Source organism: Rasamsonia emersonii (genome assembly GCF_000968595.1).
Source record: "Rasamsonia emersonii CBS 393.64 chromosome Unknown ctg1118621760014, whole genome shotgun sequence".
NCBI classification, from domain to species: Eukaryota; Fungi; Ascomycota; class Eurotiomycetes; order Eurotiales; family Trichocomaceae; genus Rasamsonia; species Rasamsonia emersonii.
This window is the reverse complement of record NW_013563273.1, coordinates 1-20,490: the sequence shown is the minus strand read 5'-3', so window position 1 is coordinate 20,490 and position 20,490 is coordinate 1. Positions and strand designations below refer to the sequence as shown.

At 51.9% G+C, this 20,490-nt stretch overlaps 7 protein-coding genes across 7 annotated transcripts; 5 read left to right on the top strand and 2 right to left on the bottom strand.

Annotated features, from left to right (window-relative positions):
- Window positions 1–307: 307 nt before the first annotated feature.
- Window positions 308–1,244, bottom strand: T310_2088 (uncharacterized protein; the record flags this gene model as incomplete). Its single annotated transcript, XM_013475015.1, has 2 exons — window positions 308–917; window positions 979–1,244. The coding sequence occupies 2 exons, from the start codon at window positions 1,242–1,244 to the stop codon at window positions 308–310; spliced, it is 876 nt and encodes a 291-aa protein (XP_013330469.1).
- A 998-nt stretch (window positions 1,245–2,242) lies between these two features.
- T310_2087 (uncharacterized protein) lies at window positions 2,243–3,035 on the top strand (the record flags this gene model as incomplete). The annotated part of the gene is made up of 2 exons (XM_013475014.1): window positions 2,243–2,335; window positions 2,385–3,035. The coding sequence occupies 2 exons, from the start codon at window positions 2,243–2,245 to the stop codon at window positions 3,033–3,035; spliced, it is 744 nt and encodes a 247-aa protein (XP_013330468.1).
- A 1,722-nt stretch (window positions 3,036–4,757) lies between these two features.
- T310_2086 (uncharacterized protein) lies at window positions 4,758–5,842 on the top strand (the record flags this gene model as incomplete). The annotated part of the gene is made up of 2 exons (XM_013475013.1): window positions 4,758–4,880; window positions 5,030–5,842. The coding sequence occupies 2 exons, from the start codon at window positions 4,758–4,760 to the stop codon at window positions 5,840–5,842; spliced, it is 936 nt and encodes a 311-aa protein (XP_013330467.1).
- Window positions 5,843–7,727: 1,885 nt separating this feature from the next.
- Window positions 7,728–8,873, top strand: T310_2085 (uncharacterized protein; the record flags this gene model as incomplete). Its single annotated transcript, XM_013475012.1, has 3 exons — window positions 7,728–7,735; window positions 7,894–7,977; window positions 8,117–8,873. 3 exons carry the CDS (start codon window positions 7,728–7,730, stop codon window positions 8,871–8,873), a joined length of 849 nt encoding a protein of 282 aa, XP_013330466.1.
- Window positions 8,874–9,810: 937 nt separating this feature from the next.
- Window positions 9,811–11,935, bottom strand: T310_2084 (ARS binding protein Abp2; the record flags this gene model as incomplete). Its single annotated transcript, XM_013475011.1, has 2 exons — window positions 9,811–11,466; window positions 11,519–11,935. The coding sequence occupies 2 exons, from the start codon at window positions 11,933–11,935 to the stop codon at window positions 9,811–9,813; spliced, it is 2,073 nt and encodes a 690-aa protein (XP_013330465.1).
- A 965-nt stretch (window positions 11,936–12,900) lies between these two features.
- T310_2083 (uncharacterized protein) lies at window positions 12,901–14,958 on the top strand (the record flags this gene model as incomplete). Its single annotated transcript, XM_013475010.1, has 1 exon — window positions 12,901–14,958. The coding sequence occupies one exon, from the start codon at window positions 12,901–12,903 to the stop codon at window positions 14,956–14,958; it is 2,058 nt and encodes a 685-aa protein (XP_013330464.1).
- Window positions 14,959–16,865: 1,907 nt separating this feature from the next.
- Window positions 16,866–20,488, top strand: T310_2082 (uncharacterized protein; the record flags this gene model as incomplete). Its single annotated transcript, XM_013475009.1, has 8 exons — window positions 16,866–17,051; window positions 17,133–18,161; window positions 18,215–18,238; window positions 18,635–18,687; window positions 18,861–18,965; window positions 19,082–19,328; window positions 19,409–19,606; window positions 19,658–20,488. Coding segments are annotated over 8 exons (2,673 nt in total), but the record flags the coding sequence as incomplete, so codon positions are not given.
- Window positions 20,489–20,490: the final 2 nt, after the last annotated feature.

The window sequence follows — 20,490 nt, the reverse complement described above, 5'->3', positions numbered from 1 at the left end:
CAAATTCCACCTCCGGATCATATCTACGGCTAGCGCGGCATGAAACTCTACAGACAATATAACAGATAGGATAGGATGAATTCCGAGGAATGCTCCATCTCGGATCCTATTGGTATAGGATTTTAAAACATACATATAAACAAGAATGTGGCTTTTGGGACGTCCGTGTATCATACATCCTTAATGGCAGGTATTGCAGTATCATATCTGATGCCGTTACTGCAAACAGTCAGTCAACGATGCTTGTTCCATGACATATTAAACCAAAGTTCATTCTCCATACTAACCTATAGAGCCATCAGCACTGTCAATGCCGCTCCCGATGCGAAACCTCCCGGTAGGAATTTCCCCGATTATAGCGCCGACGGTCTCGATAATGCTGCTTAGCTACTCCATGGTAGCCTGGTTCCCTTATCTCACGATTCCGTCGCGGATTCGACCCTCTCTGGACCCGATTAGGGGATGATATCTGGGCTGGCCTTGCATTGCGACGCTCGCGCGGGTAATCCTGTCTTTGGGACGTGGTGATATGGCTGCTGACATGGACTTCTGGCACGACACGGCGCATCGAGGAGCTTGTGACAGGTCGTGAGTCGCTGGAGGATCCTCCTTGGGAGTAGGACATGGAGAGAGGGCTGGGAGGCTCGGTCATTGATCCTAGGCTCGGAGTGGAATAGGAGTTGTCAAAGCTGCTCTCTGAACGAACTTCTGCATCTGTTCGTGTCTGCGGGCAAAAGAACTCCTCGTCAATCCGGTTGACGACAGGAGTAATCGGAACTGGTTCTGGTGAATATCCAACCGACTCATCGTGTCGACTATCCTCGACATGGACGACGGGAACATCCACGTTGCTCTCCTTCTTGGCCCGTTCCTTCGCAACGGCTGCGTCTATCTTTTGGAGTGTTTCAAACTGGCGGCTATATCATGTCCGTCAGAATCTTGGTCAGACTAATTCCCAAAAGAAGATCACTGTCTTACCGGCACTGCGCCGGTCCGAACTCCTCGGATCCCATATCCTTCGACACCGTCTCGAAGCAGATATTCGGCGACTGGATCTGCCGGAGGACGGCCAGCAGAAGCCACATGTTCTTCGTGTCGGTCCAATTGACCGGTTTTCTTCTGACGCCGGTCCTGGACTTGGGCTTGTCTGACTTTTCTGCCTTCTCGACAGGACTCTTCCTCGACATGGTCGAAACACTTCGCGAGCGCTTTCTATTGTCTCGCTTGACGTTGGTATGCGTCATGACGGCCAATATTCTCACAATGTAATGCAATATTGGAAGTTCTTTCCTGACAATAAGATCGATGAAAACCTGATCCACGTCCATGGAATATCAGCCTTCTTATGCTGCGACAAGCAGAACACGCTAGATTCGCGTGAACGCGACTTTGACAAGACGCGCATTTTGACGCGAGAAAGGTTGAATCGTACGGTATCCTCAAATCGAACAAGGTCAAGAATTCAGACGAAGAGCGGTGTTCGATCATTTGTACTACTTGTCGCTGAGTCTGCAGCTCTGGACATACCGCTCGATTAGAGACAGGCATTTATTATCCACTAAGAAGGATGGTGATTGAGCTAGAATAGACTATCTGGCAGACCATCCATCTTCGCGGATCGACTTCAACGACTAGTGGCGCTGCTAAGACCGGTCCTGTTAGAGCAGTCGAGATTGAAATAAACGAACACTGCTAGACCCCTGACTGACGCTCCCCTGAGCTCGCTGAGAAACAGTTGGCCCTTCACAATGTCCTTTGAGACAGTTGTCTGAGGGCTGCTAGGTCAGTTGATATCTCAAGCCTTTGTGCGGCACGCCAGGCAAACACCATCAAAGCAAGACAGAAATAAACAGGATAAAGAACATGCAAATAGCAACAAGACAGCTGACAAAGCCTAGATTCAAAGACAATGCAATAGTCAGACAGCAGAACAGCGGTAAAGAATGAGCACATACAGACCCCTGTCTTTGTCTGCTCAGCTGTTTCATCCGACTGGATGACTGCTTCTGTCTCATCATCACAAAGAATGCAGTCTCCTTTGCTCCTCCGACCGTGTCTTTTCTCTCTCTGCAGTCTGCATTCATTGTCTGCCGGATGGCGGCAGCCCTGCCAGCGCCATGCTGCCATCGTCTGAATATTTATTCTTGCCCGTGCTGCCCAGCACATCCTCATGCTCACACAATTCGGCAGTGCATGAGCCTGGCCTCAGTGCATTCTCTCTGCTACTCCAATCACTGCCAGCATGGCCACTCTCCGCCGGAGCAAGACGATGCCTGCCGACGGCCAGACAGCCAAGTTCCTCTACACCATCCTGAAACAGCTCGATCTGAAATCTGTAAGTGTAGGTCCAACCGTGAGGATGAGCTTCTTTGCTGACGATGCAGGTCGACTGGAATCTGGTGGCGTCGCAGCTGGACATCTCCAACGGCCACGCCGCCCGCATGCGCTTCTCGCGCTTCCGCCAGCACATGGAAGGCATTCCCACCGTGCCTCGCGCCCAGAGACCTAAGAAGCCCACCAAGGAAAGCAGCAAACTGGGCAAGTTCGCCAAGGGCGATCTCTCAGAGAAGGAGAACCCGAAGAAACGACCCGCTCCAGACTTCATCAAGGAGGAACAGCGAGAGCCGTCCCTGCAGATGAGCCCTCTGGTCAAGCGTGAGCCCGGTCCTGATCCGATGCTGTCCACGCTGCCGACTGCCATGTCGCCGTCTGGTCTGGTGCCTGCGTCGGGGAACTCGCTGTCTACGGCGCCGCCTTATCCTTTGTTGACTGTCGCTCCAGCCGATCTGGCCCTGAATAATCAGCAGCAGCAGCAGCAGCAGCAACAACAGCATCAACATCAGCACTTCCCCGACTACAGCCAGCCCCAGTATCCTCCGATACCGTCCTTGAACCCGCCAGTCAGTTTCAATCCTTTCATGTCCAGCGTCCCGCCAGCACGGCCAGAGCCGACGTGGGCGCCAGTCAAGATCGAGCCCAGGGATGAACGGGGTCTGGATGATATTTTTGTCAAGGTGGAGCCCAGCATGGAATAGGTGTTGCCTGTGATGGCCGAGATGTACGATTGATGAGAAGAAGATTTATTTAGAGAGTAGATTTCAATCTCTGATCAATATATCTGTCTTCAGTCCAATCTTGATGATTTACCCGGGTATGTCTTATTCATGAGCCTTCTCCAAAAAAATATATTTACTACTCAGCTGCTATTGCAGTGTCGTTTGGAATGTAGATCAGGCCCAATACGGCGATAAATAGCGTAGTTGTCAAGGCTGAATCTTGTTCCCGTTTTATATTTCTGATTCCTCTTCCTGATGATGTATTGCTCTTGTTGACTTTTTCTGTCTATGTGCCCTGTCTCGAGAAGGAATAATCGAGCCTTTGGTAGCCATGAATCTCCTGACTACGCGAGATAGGACTTAGGTTTTTAATTCTTCCAGATGCACCCCTAATTTCTTTGCGTGCTGTTCCATCATGCCAATGAATCTTTTCTTAAAAAAGAAAATAAAAGGACCGAAGAGAAGCGAAGATGCATTTAAAAGCGAGGTATAATCTTATATTCGTCTCCTTTGTCGTTTTCTATATTGTTTTACCCTTCTTTTTCTTCTTCTTCTTCTTCTTCTTCTTCTTCTTCTTCTTCTTCTTCTTCTTCTTCTACTTCTTCTTCTCTTTAAATGCTCCCTTCAATTCCCGCGTTTGATGATTGAATTGACACACTGCTGGGTTTATTCCACACGGAAACAAACGAGATTCCAATACTGTAAACTGATACGTCCTTTCCAGCAGATGGGACTCGAAATATGGATTCTTGCGTAGCTTTATTGGCCGTTTAATCGGAATTTACTCGAGGTCTTCTGACCTTCCTGGCTGCGAAGAGGATGTAGTTGCCCCTGTTGAGCGTCCGACAGAGCAGATTTTCATTTTCGTCTTCTTCTGTCCTATCTAGGCGGGCTTCGTAGTAATTTGCCCTACAGCCAGCAGTGTACCTGGTATTCATGTGCTGTCACCCTCTGGCAAGAACTCCTTCAATTATCAGATTCTGCCGACATATCCTTGTTGTATTCCATCTGTAGACATCCCATTTACAGTCATCATGCAGTAGTAATTCCGCTGCTTGTAAGGTCACCATCCAGCCGTTCACTTCCATCTCAACGTTCACTCATCGATATCTGCTCTACCAGCCACCTGCCTGTCGTTCACCATGACAACAGCTAGGCCATCCACTGTAACCCCGCGTAACGCATCCAGCCAGACTCTACCAATTGAGATCATCGCCGAGCAGAGGGCTCCGCTGCGCTGCCTTCTCAGTCACTGCAGAAACGTTGATCCTAGTGTCATATACACGCTCACACGTTGACGTGCCATAAATCTCTCCCTCACGCTTCTTGTCACTTAAATTTTCTTTCTCCCTCCTCTACGCGTTGCTCTTCTCTGCGCTACATCTGTCATCTTTTGCTTCATCCGGGTAAGCAACAGCACAGCGAACCATCTCAATATTATTAGGTTCCTTGTCAATACCTTGCTCTGAATACAAGCATCCTCTTACCAGCTGCCTCGGCTGCACCTTGCAGTTGTGGGTGACCTTTCATAACGTGAGCTGGATCTCTTCCGCTTGTATTGCTTTCATGTGGACGTGACTCTCCACGCTCATCCACTCACTCACCTTTCTCCTCCCTACATACATGCAATATCATGCTGACTGCTGACTGACATCAGATCTGATCATATCAAACGTTCCCCTTGATCGTACATTCATCACGATGCCTCCGAAGAAGGCTCTGGCTGCAGCCACGGAATCTGGCGCCGTGTCCGCCCGCGAAATGAAGCCTGAAGAAGCTTTTTTCCTCGTTGAATGTGTCCGTGCTATCGACACTGATGGTCTTGTAAGTTATTTTTGTCCTTTTCAAGCTGTCTGTCGACGTATACATACATATGTGTACGAAATACATGTATGTATGTATACATTGATAGACAGTATCTACTATGAAACATTATTCAACGTGACATGCTTCTCTCTAACACCTCTGGCCAGGTCAACTTGACCAAGGTGACCAACGCCTTGGGCAACAAAAGTATCCCCGCCATGGGCAACCGTTTCCGCGCTCTGAGAAAGAAATACGGCCTCAATCTGGGCGCGAAGAGCGGTTCCTGTGTCATCACCAGCCAGGACGGCGGCAACTCTGCTGCTGGCCCTGCTTCTTCAAGCCAGGAGTCTTCTTCGTTCGCGACCCCGGCCAAGACTCCAGTGAAAGTCGAGGCTGATTCCGATGAGGATAAAGAATCCGACGAGGCCACTCCCGTCCCCGTCACCGCGAAGAAGGCCAACGTCCGTCGTCCTCGCAAAGGCGCAAAGGCGAATCAGGGACCGATCTCCGCTGCGAAGACTCCTCTGCCCGCGACGCCCGTCATTCCCTCCTCCGCGAACGAGTCTTCCTGTTTCCCGGAGAGCACGACCAAAGCCACGCCGACTCCGAATCCTGCTGCCGCGGCCTCTGGCTCTGGCGTCAACGCTGTCCCTCCCAAGCGAGGCCGCCGTGCATGTCCTGGCGCCAGCAAGCCGGTGAACAAGTCCTCCGTCTCTTTCGACCCGTCCGTCAACATGGAAGATGTTCCCGCGCCACCGGACACTCGCAACATCGCTGGTCGTAAAAACCCTAACCCGCTGCCCAAGAATGGTGTTGTCAACAACAACCAGTCTTCTGAATTCCCCTCTGCTTACGCGGACTGGGAGCGCTGGTCTGAGCACGTGCAGAAGGAGGTCCAGGCCAAGTCGAAGACTGCGGCGAAGACTGCCTCTGCATCGGGCGATGGCGAAGACGAGGCCACTCCTGTCGCTAAGCACTAGCAGGTGGATCAGAGATCACATTCCCGCATGATGATCGTTACAATATGAGTTGTGTGGATCGTGTGATTGACTCTTGACGCCCTGACGACAAGTTGGGTCTGTTCTCTTCCAGCCGAGTCGGATTCGATTTGGCAGAGTATGACATTCGTGATCGACTCCCTTCTTTTGCTATTTTGTTTCTCTTTCTTTCTGCTTCTTCTTGACTTGACTTTGTTGTGTCGTGGAGGTTGGATTTTGATCTGACGCATCCATCGGATGATCAATGCATCCATCCATCCATCATCCATCACGACTGAAGGAAGGTCTTGCTCTGGCTGTTGTTTTGCATTCCATATCCTATCTCCTGCAGCTCGTGACGCTTCCTGTATGTAATTGGGGTGAAGCCCATCGAAAGAAGGTTGAAGGTCGAATGGATTGTTGGGGCAGTTCTTACTGCGGGGATTTCTTCAGGCTTGCGAGCAGGTAGCGGGATAGTTCTAATACAGAGAGCTTTCATTTCATATTCCTATTCATATTCATATTCGTGTTGACTGTTATTTTCCTTTCTCTGCGTCAGGAGTTCAGTGAGATAGACAAATAGATAGATGCGTAGAAGCGCTGACTTGCCAAGCGGAGCGATGTTGAAGATCTAGAAGGTCCTCCCTTTCCTCTCTTCTCGACCAGGTGGGTTTTTGACGGCGTCAAAACGGAAGTAATCTGGCTATGGTATATAGACTAGCACCTCCATTGTATCCATGCTGTCTCCATATCTCTACAGATATCCCGTCCTGGTCTGCATGTATCTGTTCCTCCTGCACTATTCTATCCATATAGATATCGTATCGACATGATTCAATCAGATCATATTAGCTCTCCTCATCGCAGTTTAAACAAATCAAATCAATCAACCTCACGAGAAGGAGATAGACTGAGCGTAGTCCTGGATACTAACTGCTTCTTTGTCTTACTGTCTTTCTTTCTCTTGTTGTTTCTGTTTCAGTTCCTGTCCTTTCATGCCTGTAGCCTTCCCTGCTCTCTGCGAGTGAGGCTTTATTTATGTGTTTGTTTCGCTCTTTCTCTGCGCTATTCTTTCTTTTATCTCTAGGACTACGTTTGGCTACACTGTACATACATTAGGTAGTTAGATATGTAACTCCTGTATCTACTGTCTATGAATCTTCTGAATCAGACAAACCAGAAGACAGGAAATGATTAAAGATAGATATTTAATGCTCACACTAAGACTGAGACCCGTTTCCCGCCATCTCTGCCTGTCTATCACCAAGACAATACAGTCTAGGTAGGGCACGCCGAGAAAGAGACTCAGCTGCCATGACCCTAGTTCTGTACAGGCACAGCTTTGTGTATCTTCTTCTCTTCTTCATCTTCTCTGTCATCCTCCTTCTTTCCTCCCTCTGCCACGATCCTGTCTATCTTTCTACAGACAGATCCTTCCCTTACCAACAAATCCTAGCTCTGTCGCCTCTTGTCTCTCTCTGTTTATCATCCTAACAAGACTGCCAGACTGGACGACGACTAGACTGCCTTGGACCAGATTCCACAGACGAGACTGTCTGGCTGTCTGTGAATCACTCTTCTGTCCTTGTCGTTCCCTCGCGGCAGTTTAATTTCTCCTGTCCATCACTGTCTTCTCTTGTTTTTATCACTTCCCTGACACAGACAGACGTGTCACATCAAGATAAAACTCTCATCTTCATCCAGCCATCTCGACAGTCTTGGCTGTATCATTTCTCCAGTTCGGCACGTTAAGGAAAGCCATTCTCTCATCTACACTCAAGTCCAAGAACTAGCGCTCAGATCGACACGCTGATACAAGGCAATATGTCGCGCATCAGTGTCGACGAGCAATTCCAGTTTCTGCTGAGCTGCGTCCGCAATTCGAGTAATGGACGGGTAAGCGGAATCCTCATCTGTCATCCATCCTGCCATATACATACATTTCATGTATTCATGTATCCATGTTTCCTTCGTTCATGACTGTGATTTTGTTTGGATTTCTTCTGCTCGAATCCATTCAGCCCGCGTGTCTTCATTGAACAATAACGAAATAGACTTTCCCTGGCTGACGCGTATCTCCCACAGGTCGACTTCGAGGGCGTTGCCAAAGAATGTAACATCGTGAGTAAAGGAGCCGCGTAAGTCATACCATATCCTCTTTCGTTTCTTTACAGAACCCTACTCTCCAGTCGACAACCCTATCCTGTATACATATGCATACATGTATACGCATACAACAATCTTCATCATCATGCTAACATGCTATTCTCCACCCAGGGCAAAGCGCTACGAGCGCATGATGAAAGCAAACGGCATCGACCCAAACGGCGGCGGCCCACTCAGCAGCACTAACACTGGCACCACTGGCAATTCTTCCTCTCTCCCCGCAACCCCTAAAACGCCCAAAAAGCCTGCCAAGGGAACTACGTCTACTACTGCTGGTGCTGGTCCTGCCACTGAAACCCCTACTCCCAAGGGAGAACACAGCAGCGGTGGTGGCTCAGGTAAAAAGCGCAAGTCGCCGACTTCTCTGGCTGCTCCTACTACTGCCGCGGCAGCAGGAGTGAAAGAAAATCAGCAGAAAAAGTCTCGTGTCAAGAAGACTTCTACTACTTCTGCTGGTACTACAGCTACTATTACTGCTGGTGCTGGTATTAGCATCAAGAAAAACGACACTAGCAATGACATCGCTACCCCGACCCCCGCGCCAAAGAAGCGTGGTGGTGGTGGTAGTATTAGTGCCGCCACAGTCCGCTTTCAGATGATGGGCGAGGACAGCAATGACAGCGACGATGGTAGTAACGACGGCCTGATGACTCCGGACGAGGACCTCCTGCCTCTTCTCGCTAGCGACAACAACAACAACGCAGACGCTGAGGCTCTCTTTAAGCAGTTCTGTCATAGTCACGATGACGATGAGGATGAGGATATGGACAAGGGCAAAGGCAAGGCCGAGTCTGTCGTCAAGACTGAGCCTAAGGCTGAGCCTGAGACTGCGATGGAGCTGCATTCGGAGATGGATTTGGAGGCTTGAACGGAATCATTTCTACTTCCATTTCCATTTTCCATTTCTGAAATCTGAATCTGATATGGATTCGGATTGGATTGCACAATGCACAGCAGAATCTGCCATGTCTTATCTTCCGGTCTGTCGCGTCGTGCTGCTATGCAATGCTCACGCGCTAGGCTATGCTACGCTACGCGTGATGAAGCACTTGTTCCAACAAAAAGCTAGAAAAAAAAAAGCAACAAAAAAAGTTGAAAATGAGAAACAAGAGGAAAAAAAGAGGAGGGAGTGAGAGAAGGAGGACTGTTATGAGTTTCCTTGGTGGAATTGGATCCTCTTTCCTTTCTTGCTTGTTTTTTTTCTTGCTTAATTATCTGCACTTCATTGAGATCCTGTCTGCTTGGCTGTCTGTCCTGTTTTCTGTTTCCTGTTTCCTGTTTCTTGTTTCTTTCTTTAGGTCTACTTTTACTTAGTAGGTAGCTTGCTTGCTTAATGGAGACAGACCTCTACTTAGTAGAGCGAAGAAGAGAGAGGGAGAGTCCTAATTGCTGTGTACAAGCTTTACTACAAGATACAGGCTACATATCTACGGAACGTATGTGCAGTAGATGATAACCATATACACGTACCTAATCTATGCAGGTATACCGAATTACAGAAAGAAGTGTGTAGTGACTATAAGTTGTACTGTACAACTGGACTGAGGAATCTCGATCGAACGACTCATTCATGATCTTACCGTTGCAAGAATTGGGTATATAGGGTATAGCGCATATATATATACAACATTTCGACTGCCGAATCCGCACTCGTCCATACCATATCATAGCGTTCGTGCCCATATCCATATCCATAGCCGTAGGTTCAGGAAGAAATCATATATACCAACATACGTAAAAGCAAGCTACCATCCACAATAACTCCGAGATAGTCATATACAGTCACACAAAAACAAACGTGGTGGTTATATATCTGCCATCACCGCCTGCAGAATGTTCCGCTTGTACTCGCGCAGCGCGGCCTCTTTCTTCTGCATCGTTTGCCGCAGGCGCAGGTATCGCTGTTTCCATGTTGCGTCGTTTCCTCCGTCAGTGTTGTTATTGTTATTGTTGTCGAGTTCGTCGTCTGTCAGAGGGATGTCGAAATCTTCAGCAGCTTCGTCGGCACCAGTGCCGTTTTTCAGCGCGTCGATCTCGTCCTGTTTCGAGGGTCCGTTCTCAGGTGAGAGTGATAGCTCGCTGAGCTCGCTGTTGAACCTGAGTCCAGGAGCCGACCGGTCCACAGTCAGGGTATACGTCTGTGTCGGTCGTCCCCCGGATTGCCCGACTGAGCCATCATTCTCAACAGCTGTCGTAGTCGACGACCCGTTCGCAACCTTTACGGTCAACGACCCTGGCCGCACGTTTTGGCCCACGCCCACACCAAATATCGCACATATAATGGATACCAAGTCCAGTGGTACCCCCAAATACATCCCTCGCAACCGCTCCACGGCTGCGCGCGCCAGGCCCCGAGCTTCGTCTGCTTCGATCGGTGCTGACCGGCCGACTACGTTCGCATGGAGAATCCTCCCTGCCAGCATCCTCGTCACGTCTTCAAGTGATGGCCTGCCAGCCTGCCCGCCATCGATATCGACATTCGACCCCGTCGATTCGCGCCCGTTCGGTGGAAACCCCGACGAAATCTCATCCGTCCCGTTCACTAGCAGCGTCGGCGGCGTCGCCAGCCGGATCGGTCTACCCGTATTCTCAGGCACCTGCAACTGCAGCTTGCTGGGCCGAGTGAGCGGTCGGCCTGACCCTGCAGTCTGGTTGTTTTGGGTCTGGTTGTTTTGGGGCCCGGGCTGGTTATTATCGGCCGTAACAGCCGGCGACGAGCGCATGCTTGCATTATCGCCTGGCGTGTTCGACCGCGCTGGATTCGCGGGAAACGACGAGAAAGGCCCCCCAGGCGCCGAGCCTCGATTCGGCGGCCGTCCTCGCACCTTGCCCGTCACGGATCCTGAACTGCTCGGCCACGCCGATGATACTGCCGGCCCACGTCGCCGCCGCGTGCGACTCCGTTCTCGCGACGACGGTGTCACTGCCGACCGCGGCTCGCTCGTCGCCAGCATATCCGCCGGATTGTGCTGTCTTGGGATGATTGCCGACCGTGGATAGCCTGCCGGTGAGGCCTCGCGATCGAGAGACCGCCAGCGCAGCTCCTGGCCGCCCAGCGGGTCCACTCCCTGTCCATCCGAGGCAAAGGAAGATGCGGCCGCTGCCCACGGGTCTGTAATATCCATATCGTCCGGAAAGGCACTAAACGGAATGGCGCTGGGCGGGAAATTGGCAGCATGCGTCGCCAGCGGATTGTTGTCCAGCAGGCCCACCGACGTGTCCAGGTGCGGACGTTTTGCAGCCTGTCCATCCTCGCTTTCTTTATCCTCGGCGCGCTTTCTGCCCCGTTTGGGCTTCCACTCCGGAACAAGAGCGCGAAGGGCCAAGTCCTCCTCTAACGGCACTCCATCGCGGCTTTCGCTCGCAGGACCGCTCGCGGACGGAAGCCTCATATAGTAGCTGTGGGGATGGCCGAGACAGTATTCGAAAAAGGCATCAACATGCATCGCACGCATCCATCGCTGTGCATATTTATCAGCAACAGACTGCCAGCAATACCAGAGGTCAGCGCACCTTCAGTCGAACCGCATACTGCTGCACCTTCTGCGTGCTCTGCATCTTCTCCAGCGACGGCGGTTCCACGCCCAACTCGATGGCCAGTTGGATCCATGTCTTCAGCTCTTTGCGGTCCAGCTTCCGGATGAGCTCCCACAGAGTATAAATGCTAAAACTCTTCCCGTCACTGCGAGGCGGTGACCGGAAGCTCTTCCGGAGCTCGGTTGTATCGACGGATGAGGGAACATTCGGGTTGCAGTACAGGATAAAAGCCACGTACGCGTCGTCAATCGTCTCGTCGGTCAATTCCCGCAAAGGCAAAACCCGACGCTCTGCCGTATCCCCGAGAGAATCTCTGGGCGGTCGCTGTCGACCGCTCGCATCGAACAATGGCGGAGACATGGACATGCCAGACCGCATGGCTGATGGAGGCATCACGCCAGACGGCGGGCCTCTGGGCGACGACTGCACACTGCGCGGCGTTTCCTTGCGCCGCAAGGGAGGAGACGTCGACGCTGCCAGTCTGCTTCGAGCACTGCCCGGAGAACCACTCCGCAGAGGAGTTTCAAAACCCGGCGGGTACCTGGCAAACTGCTGGATCACCGTCTGATTTCCTCCCAATTCGGGCCTCTCTCCGGACTGGGGGACCGGACTTTTGTAGGGAGCATCCATGGCCGGCCTCTTCAAGACAATCAATACTCAATAGCACAAATGATTGCAGACCCAATGCGAAGGCACAACAGAGCATATTCAGCGAAACACTGCGAACACTGCCAGCGCGTCAACACCAACAGACAGTCAACAGCAACAGAAACAGTCACACACAACTAATTCCAACACATCAGGGTATCTCATGCAAAGCAGCAGCAGGCAAACAGACACAGCAACAAGAAGGAGCTCAATGCGTCGGCCAGCCGAGCGCTCATCCCGATGGAGCTCAGGAGGCGCGCGACTCCTCAGCCTTCGCCGTTCTATTTTGGGAGCTGCGGGGCGTCCCGTGCCACCAGGGCGGCGCTTTCCCGCTTTGGGATCTAGCAGGGCTTAGCCCTGAATCCCGTGCCGCGCGCATTAGCTAAGCATGTCACGTGGCGCAGCGCCTATCTTATCTAATCGATAAGCCGGATCTCGGCGCGGGATTCTCCGGCGCTGCCCGATTCGGCTAAGCCGGCGAGTGACTGCTCGCCTTCTCTCCTTCACTGCTCGCCTCTGCTGCTCCCTGCATCGCCTGTCGCCTTGATTCCGGCCTCTCTGGCCCCTTTCTTGCTGATTATGACACTTGCGCTGCTTGTCTGGTGCCAGTGTCCCATGTTTCATGTCCCCGCGTGCAGTGGCCGCATCTGACCATGCCGTTCTGCCCCGCTTAGGTACACCTGCGTCTGATCATCCTCTATGCTGCTGCCATGGCTGCATCCCGACAGGCATCGGCGCCATCGCGCCCCGTTCGCAACGCCCGGAGAAGGGTGCAGTCATACCATGAAGCGACCACGTCAGAGAGCAGCGAGGACGAGCGGCCTGCCCCTCCGTCGCGCTCCCGGTCGAGAAGGCAGCAGGTCAGTGTCGATACGGCAGCCGCCGAACGCCCCAGGCGCTCTACCCGTGCCCCGGCCTCGTATCGCGAGCCGTCGACAGACGAGGACCTCGATCGAGTCATCTCCCGATTTCCTGAGGTGCTGACCAATGGTGCTGCTGCCCAGCAAGCCCATGTCCTTAGTCACCGCTCCCCTCCGCGCAAGTCCCGGCCGGGAAACAACTCTCCGAGCAAGAAAACGAAGAGCTCAACACGAGACTCTCCCCGAAAACGTCGACGAGTAGAGCCCCGGATGTCGGAAGAACCGACCACCGCACCCTCCGGCCCGATCCCGCCGTGGACGACGCTGCCCTACCACATCCTGTTCAATATCTTCCTCTTTGCGTCATATCCTCTGGTCGACTACAGAGAAGCCATTGCTCTGCCATCGGGAAAATGGCTGGTTGACATTGCCCTCCTCTGCCGTGCGTTTGCGGAGCCAGCGCTGGCAGCCCTTTATCACACACCGGTGCTCATTCCTGCGAAGAAGGCTCACAGGATCGTGCAGCTCTTATCGCAACCCCAGGAATCACTCGCTATCAACTACGCCAGCAAGGTCCGAGAGCTCCTGGTGGATGTTCGATATGTTTTGGCGTACAAGTCGGGTCCGGGGTATTTTGACCTGTCCAAGCTGATCGAAAAGGTTCCGCATATCAAGACGCTTCGGCTGTACCATCGACTCGATGGAGTAGCTCCCCTAATGTCGTCTACCCAGACCCCGCGATGGACCTATCGTGACTCGATTTTCGACACCTTGAAGCGCTGCAATGTGCGACTCCATACATTTGACTGGAATGCCCGCTTCATGGACCCGAGCAATCTGGTAGTGATGATGCAGATCCGCCATCGTGAAGCTCCCTTCCGCGGCCTTCGTGATGTGAAGTTATTTCAGATCCCGTCGGATGAGAGGGTGGCGGAGAACGACCAGGAGCTCGAGGAGCTCACGGAGACAAAGTTGGCTGCGGCGCTGAGGGAGCTTCCGGAACTCCGTCGCCTGTCGTTCACCGACTGCGCGGTTGTCAATGAGGTGCTCCTGCCGAGGTTGCCGACGAACCTGACTTCGCTGACCATAGATAACTGTGACGAGCTCACGTCGCAAAGTTTCGCGCCCTTTTTAGCCAGCCACGGGTCTCATCTTCGAGAGCTGGTGCTGAAACACAACCGCCATCTCAACCTCTCCTTTATCGTGGGTCTTGCCGAGTCGTGCCCAAATCTGGAACGGCTGTTGGTCGATTTCATCATGCACAATTGGCCCCCGTACTACAATGGCACGCCTCATTTCGATCAGCTGCTGAGGCCCGGGGAGGTCCCGACCTGGCCGAAGGCACTGCAGGTCATTGAGATGCTCCAACTCCGCAACTGGGACAAAGCCCGGGCCGCTGCCTTTTTTTCGTCGCTCGTCGACTCCGCGCCGGATTTGAAAGATCTCCGCCGGATTGTCATCAGCGCCACCGTCCAGATGAGCTGGCAGGATCGAGCATCTTTTCGCAAGCGGTGGATCCGGAAAATTGAGCGTACATTTCTTAGAAAGTACGAGCTGCCGAAATCGACTGCTGTCGAAGCTGCTCCTGCGGATGACGTGGCTTCGATGCCGGTCAAGCGCCAGAGTGCTCGCATTGCGCAACAACGCCTGTCAGGGATGGACGGCGATAGCGACGCATCTAAGACTCCGTCGGGCGCAACGACGAACACTGACACGGAGGACAGCGATGTAGATGACACGGAAGACATGTATGTACAGGGGATGTGCGACGTGGTCCAGCTCCGCATCGACAACCTTCGTCCGGCGGACATGCAGTTCAATGAAGACGACTTTCTTGACTCGGAGCTTAGTGGTGATGAAGAGTGGAATGGCGAGGACCCGGAGCCGGACGACTCATATGCGTGGTGATGAATCACCGAATGACACACTACTTCTGTGACATATTCCCGGATGGTTTTGTGGAGCCTCTGGCGGTTTTTCATTTCGGTATTGCGAATTGGAGTTCATGAGGAGTTTGTGATTGTCATGCTGGCTAGGTGGTTGGGTTCTGATCGGAGCATGGTGACATGGCGTTCAGTCCTGGTCGCTGGTTGTGAATCTTTATTTTTTTTCTTTTCCTACTCCTTCTCCATCTCCTACTTAATTAATTCCCCATGAAATTGAGGCTGTGGACGCAGTGTGCTAGTCGAGAAAGCAAGCTTCACGTGGTTGGTCATGTTGTTCTTTTCCTGTCTCGACTTAGGTACCTATTATTCTTGTACAGCACTCCCCTTTGCCCTCCGATTAGACGGATGTATTGTACTTGGCAGGTAGATACCGTATGTCTGTACATCAATGACACCGTCTTCTGAGCTTCTTCTCTTGTATCACGTCTGGCTGGTTTTACGTACGTACCGTACCATAATCCTTTACACAGTGGAGTTGACGGCACGGAGTCGATATACATTTCTCCAAGAGACAAATATATCTGTCACTTTATATCTTTCAATTCCTATGTCTACTTATTTAAATTCATCCCCGCGACGACCACAGCCTGGGCTAAATACACGACCTACACAACGAACAGACGAGGTGCTGACAAGAGTTCTTTAAAGATAAACATGACTTGGTCCAGGCAAGCCAAGAAAAAAAAACCAATCTTATGTAGTCAAACAAAGTGTCATTTCTCAGCTTGATCTGCGACAAGGTGAAAATGAAGAATTAATAGTGAGTGAATAGTTAAAAGGAATGACTGCTCAAGTGTCTGGTACACAGTACTTTTTCACTCTCCACCATAGTCATATTATTTTCTTGGTAATAGTTAGCTGTGTGTATGCTCCTCCCACGCATCGTCACCTAGGTATTATATATTATTACCCAGCTAGGAATGTGATAAATTCACTGGGATAATAATATCATAATCCAGTGCTCAAATTTACCCCTTACCTTTTCCAAAATTCACTAATTTGCTTGTCTTAGATATCAGAACGTACTCTTTCTGGAAACGTTGTCATTACTAATCTATACAAGTCTCAGCCTACATTCCTTGAAACTCGAAAAAGAAAAAGAAGAGAGAGAGAGAGGCAGGGAAGCGAAAGGGATAGCAAAGTGAAAAGAAAACACGTGCTAGCTATAATTATTAATTGCTTCCGGCAGTTCCTGTATTCTTCCCAAGATGCAACTCCGGAAGAGCGGCAAGAAACATCGTCAGCTTTAATTTTATTTTCTTCGGATCTGCTCTACGGAAATCCTCATCTCCAACAAGTGGAATCGTGCACAGCCACTGTTAATAAATTCTTCCTTGTCTAGGGCTGATAGCTTCTTTGCCGCTGCGATACCCGCCGATCACGGGCCGCCATTCCACCACGTGCCGCGCCGAGAGAAACGGCCTTCCGGACGGCCGGCGTTTAATAATATTGCATCAACGGCCGAGCGTTTCTGCTCCATCTAGGCGCTTTTGGGCAGGTGAATCGATGGCCTGGCCACCGGTACTTGAATCCTCCCGCCCTCTCCACCTTATTCCCCCGCTGCCAGCGGTCGAGTCGGATGCTGCTCCTGCGCAGCGTGACCGTAACGCTTGCTGCCATTCATGGACCACAGCCAGATGACAAGCCTGGGTTGATTGCGTGCCTGGCTAATGCGGCCATGGCAGTCTGGCCTCTTGCCCGATGAAGACACGGTGTGGAGCTGTGCTGTACGCAGGATCGAACTGAGATCCCACCACCGCGTGGGTGACTGATGCTCTATATAATGATTCTTGGATCTGCTGTCTGGTGGAGAGCTGTGCCCAAGGCAATTGCATCGCCAGTTCCAACCTGCTGGACATCACCACCAAGATGCGGTCCTCAATTGCTGCCGTCCTCGCTGCCGTGAGTCTGGCCTCTGCGGCCACGATCAACGAGACGGAGCCATCCATCACCGAGATCAACAAGGCTGCTGCCACGACTCTTCCCTATTCCCCCGTGTCCAACGTGAGCGGTCTTGCGTTCGATCGGATCATCGACATCTGGCTCGAGAATGTGGTAAGTCAGGCTTTCTCGCGCGCGCTAATGCCTCAGCTTCGCTTTGCATCACGTTGATTCTCATATAACCCGCCGTGACAGGACTACGCGACGGCCGCTGCTGATCCGAACATGCAAGCAATTGCCAAAGAGGGCATCCTGCTGACCAACTACTGGGCCGTCACCCACCCGTCTGAGCCCAACTACTGCGCTGCTGCCAGCGGTGAGAACTTCGGCATGGACAATGACAACTTCCACCAGATTCCGAACAACGTTTCGACCGTCGCTGACCTTCTGGACACCAAGGGCATTGCCTGGGGAGAGTACCAGGAGGGACTGCCTTACCCTGGCTTCCAGGGCTTCAACTACTCCAACCAGCAGACCTACGCCAACAACTATGTCCGCAAGCACAACCCCTTGATCCTCTTCAACTCGGTCACCGACAACGATCTCCGCCTTCGCCAGATTAAGAATTTCACCAACTTCTACCAGGATCTCCAGAACAAGCGTCTTCCCCAGTGGGCCTTTGTTACCCCGAACATGACCAACGACGGGCATGACACGAATATCACCTTCGCTGCCAAGTGGTCCATCAACTGGCTTACACCCCTGCTGAAGAATCCTTATTTCACCGAGAAAACGCTTATCCTGCTCACTTTCGATGAGAGCGGAAACTACACTGTCCCCAACAAAGTCTTCAGTGTTCTCCTGGGAGGAGCTGTGCCGGAGCACCTCAAGGGAACCACCGATGACACCTTCTACACTCATTACTCCGTTATTGCTTCTGTCTCTGCAAACTGGGGTCTTCCTTCCCTGGGCCGCTGGGACTGCGGTGCGAACCTGTTCAAGCTGGTTGCGGAGAAGACCGGATACGTCAACTACGAGGTTGACACCCACAACCTCTTCCTGAACCAGACCTACCCAGGTCCCCTGTCTGCGAACGACTACTCCAAGTATTCCCCCAACTGGCCTGTGCCGGCTGCCCACGAGAAGTGCTCTGCTGGCCATGGCATTCTTAAGGCCGTCAAGGACACCTGGGGTCACTTGGAGCCTTCCTACAACTACACGGCCCCGTTCCCGTATGACACCGCCAGCGGCATCAATGTTGGCGTCAAGTACTACCGAACTGACGTAAGTTGAATCGCTCCTGTCTGCTCTCGAACCGTTCTGACCGAGAATTGTAGAAGAATGGAAAGAAGGAGGAGTATGTGAGTTAATTGGTTGGAACTCACTCACAGTCGCTGTCTTCACAGCCAGGTATCCATGTAATATATAGATTGAGTAGTGGAGAAAGTGGTTGACTTTTGACACAAGCTCTAGATATTGCGATAGTTGTTTTAGCGGTGGATATTGCTTAATACAGATATTTACACGTATAGATTGCAATACTTCTTTTTTTTCTCGTAGTATCTTCCATTGCGTGTCGTGTATTATCAATCGATCAACCTTGACAGGCCCCACCGCGATAAGATGGCGTCAACTGCCAACTCCGACCCGCCGCGAGTCATCGTGGGACGTGCACCACCAGCAGACAACGGTCCTTCCTGCCCCAGTTCGTGCATTTTTCCTTCTTATGTGAAGGCTGCGACGATCCCGACGTCCAGCAAGTAAAGACGGGGCTGTCTGGTGCTGCCCGAAGGAAGCGTTCGGATCGCAGGTTCGTTTGGCGTCCCCACGAGTTGGGCCTCAACGGCGACAGACAGACATCTCATCATCTCCTCCACCAACCCGCCGCCTCGAGCTGGAAGTCATTCTGACACTAGCGTACCAGTTCCGGATCAGGGCTTTGTTTATTTCTCTATTCTGTCTCCCATTTCTTTTTCTCTTCAGTTCCACACGCGACAGGAAGCTACCCTCTGTTGTTGACATGGGCCAGGAAGCGCCTCAAGACAGCGCTGGGCCATCGTCTCCACCACCTGCCTTGCCCGAGGGCTGGTAATTATTCCTGTCTTCTGCGTTTGATTTTATATCAGCGTCTACTTTAAAAAAAAAGGAAAAAGAAAAGAAAAAGAAAAGCGATAAAGCTAATTCGAATCATGCTTCTAATCTAGGCTTGCTCAGTGGGAAGGCCTCTCTCGCAAGTGGTACTTTGTCCAGCGAGCCACAGGCAAGGCACAATGGGAGATTCCCACCGAGCCGGTCATCCTCACTCCTTCGACGACGCCGAATTCCACCGAAACTGGTCCTACACGGGCTCCGTTCTCGAGACCGCAGACGAACAGTCCGCAGGCAGCGACGGGGCTGAGTCTGACTGCAGCCGGGGGCGTGACGACGGGGTCTGACAGGGCCGGAATCTCCGTATGCGGCAGCGTCTCTCATAATATGTTGTACGTGTGCTTTTTAGATAAGTGTCGGGGGCTGATATGATGGTGGTATAGAGCTTCTTTGGCTCGCAGAATGGTGGCTTTACGCCCATATCCGCCGGATTGCTGAACAGGGTCCCAAACCAATCTGTCAACATGAAAGCGAACGAATATAATGGATACAATCAACAGAATCTTTCGGGTCAGGGATACGGGGCTGCATCGGGCCATGACCTATTTGGGTCTCTGTCGGGGCGTTTGTCACAGTATCAGGTATTGGCCGGCGTGTGCAAGCTGTCGTGAAGTGAATTGACGTTGGAATAGAACGGGCACCAGCAAAATCCATTTGGATACTCATCCACGAGTCAGATCGGGACGTACACGGGGAGTGCATCCCAATACCAGCCTTCTGCGCAGCAGCTGGCTTCTGTACCTGGACTCAACGGGGGTTCGTCACAGCCAGGAGCGGGCTTTGCTGGGGACTACGCTGTTGATCATTCCGGAAGTCTGTCGTCTCAATTCACATCGTCCGCTTCATTCTCTCAACGTTATTCAGCTCAATCGATGACGGCTTCAGGTCTCCCAAATCACTACCAGGCGTCTGCGGCAAGCACGTACTCGGGCCTGGGTAGTTCTGGGGTTTCAGTGCCATCTGTAATGAAGTCTCAATGGCAATTGGGGTCACAGCCTACAAATCCTCAGTCTACGAAACCCTTGATGACGCAATCTCAAGCACCGCTCAATCCCGGAGGATCGACAAGTCAGCAGCATTATTCCAACCAGTCCTTTACCAGCGCACAGTTCCCGACTTCGCAGTATCCAGGAATGCAGACGATGAACGCTTACAGTCATGCGAGTGTGGGCCAGCCGTTCTCTACGCAACCAGCCAGCTCTTTCGGGCAATCCAGTCTGAGTATCCAAGACAATCCTTCGAGCTTCCGGGATATCCAAGGACTATCAGGGCTTGTCAGTCAGCATGGGCAGAACAACACTCCAAATGCGTACACACAGTATCCATCATATCAAGCAGGACAGCAGGGCTCGCTGTTTACCGCCAAAGGCTCAAACACGTCCACGCCTCCTACCACCGCATCGGGCGTCGCCAATAACTCTCCCCTGGGATCTGCTGGCTTTGGGACGTCTTATGCTTCTGGAAC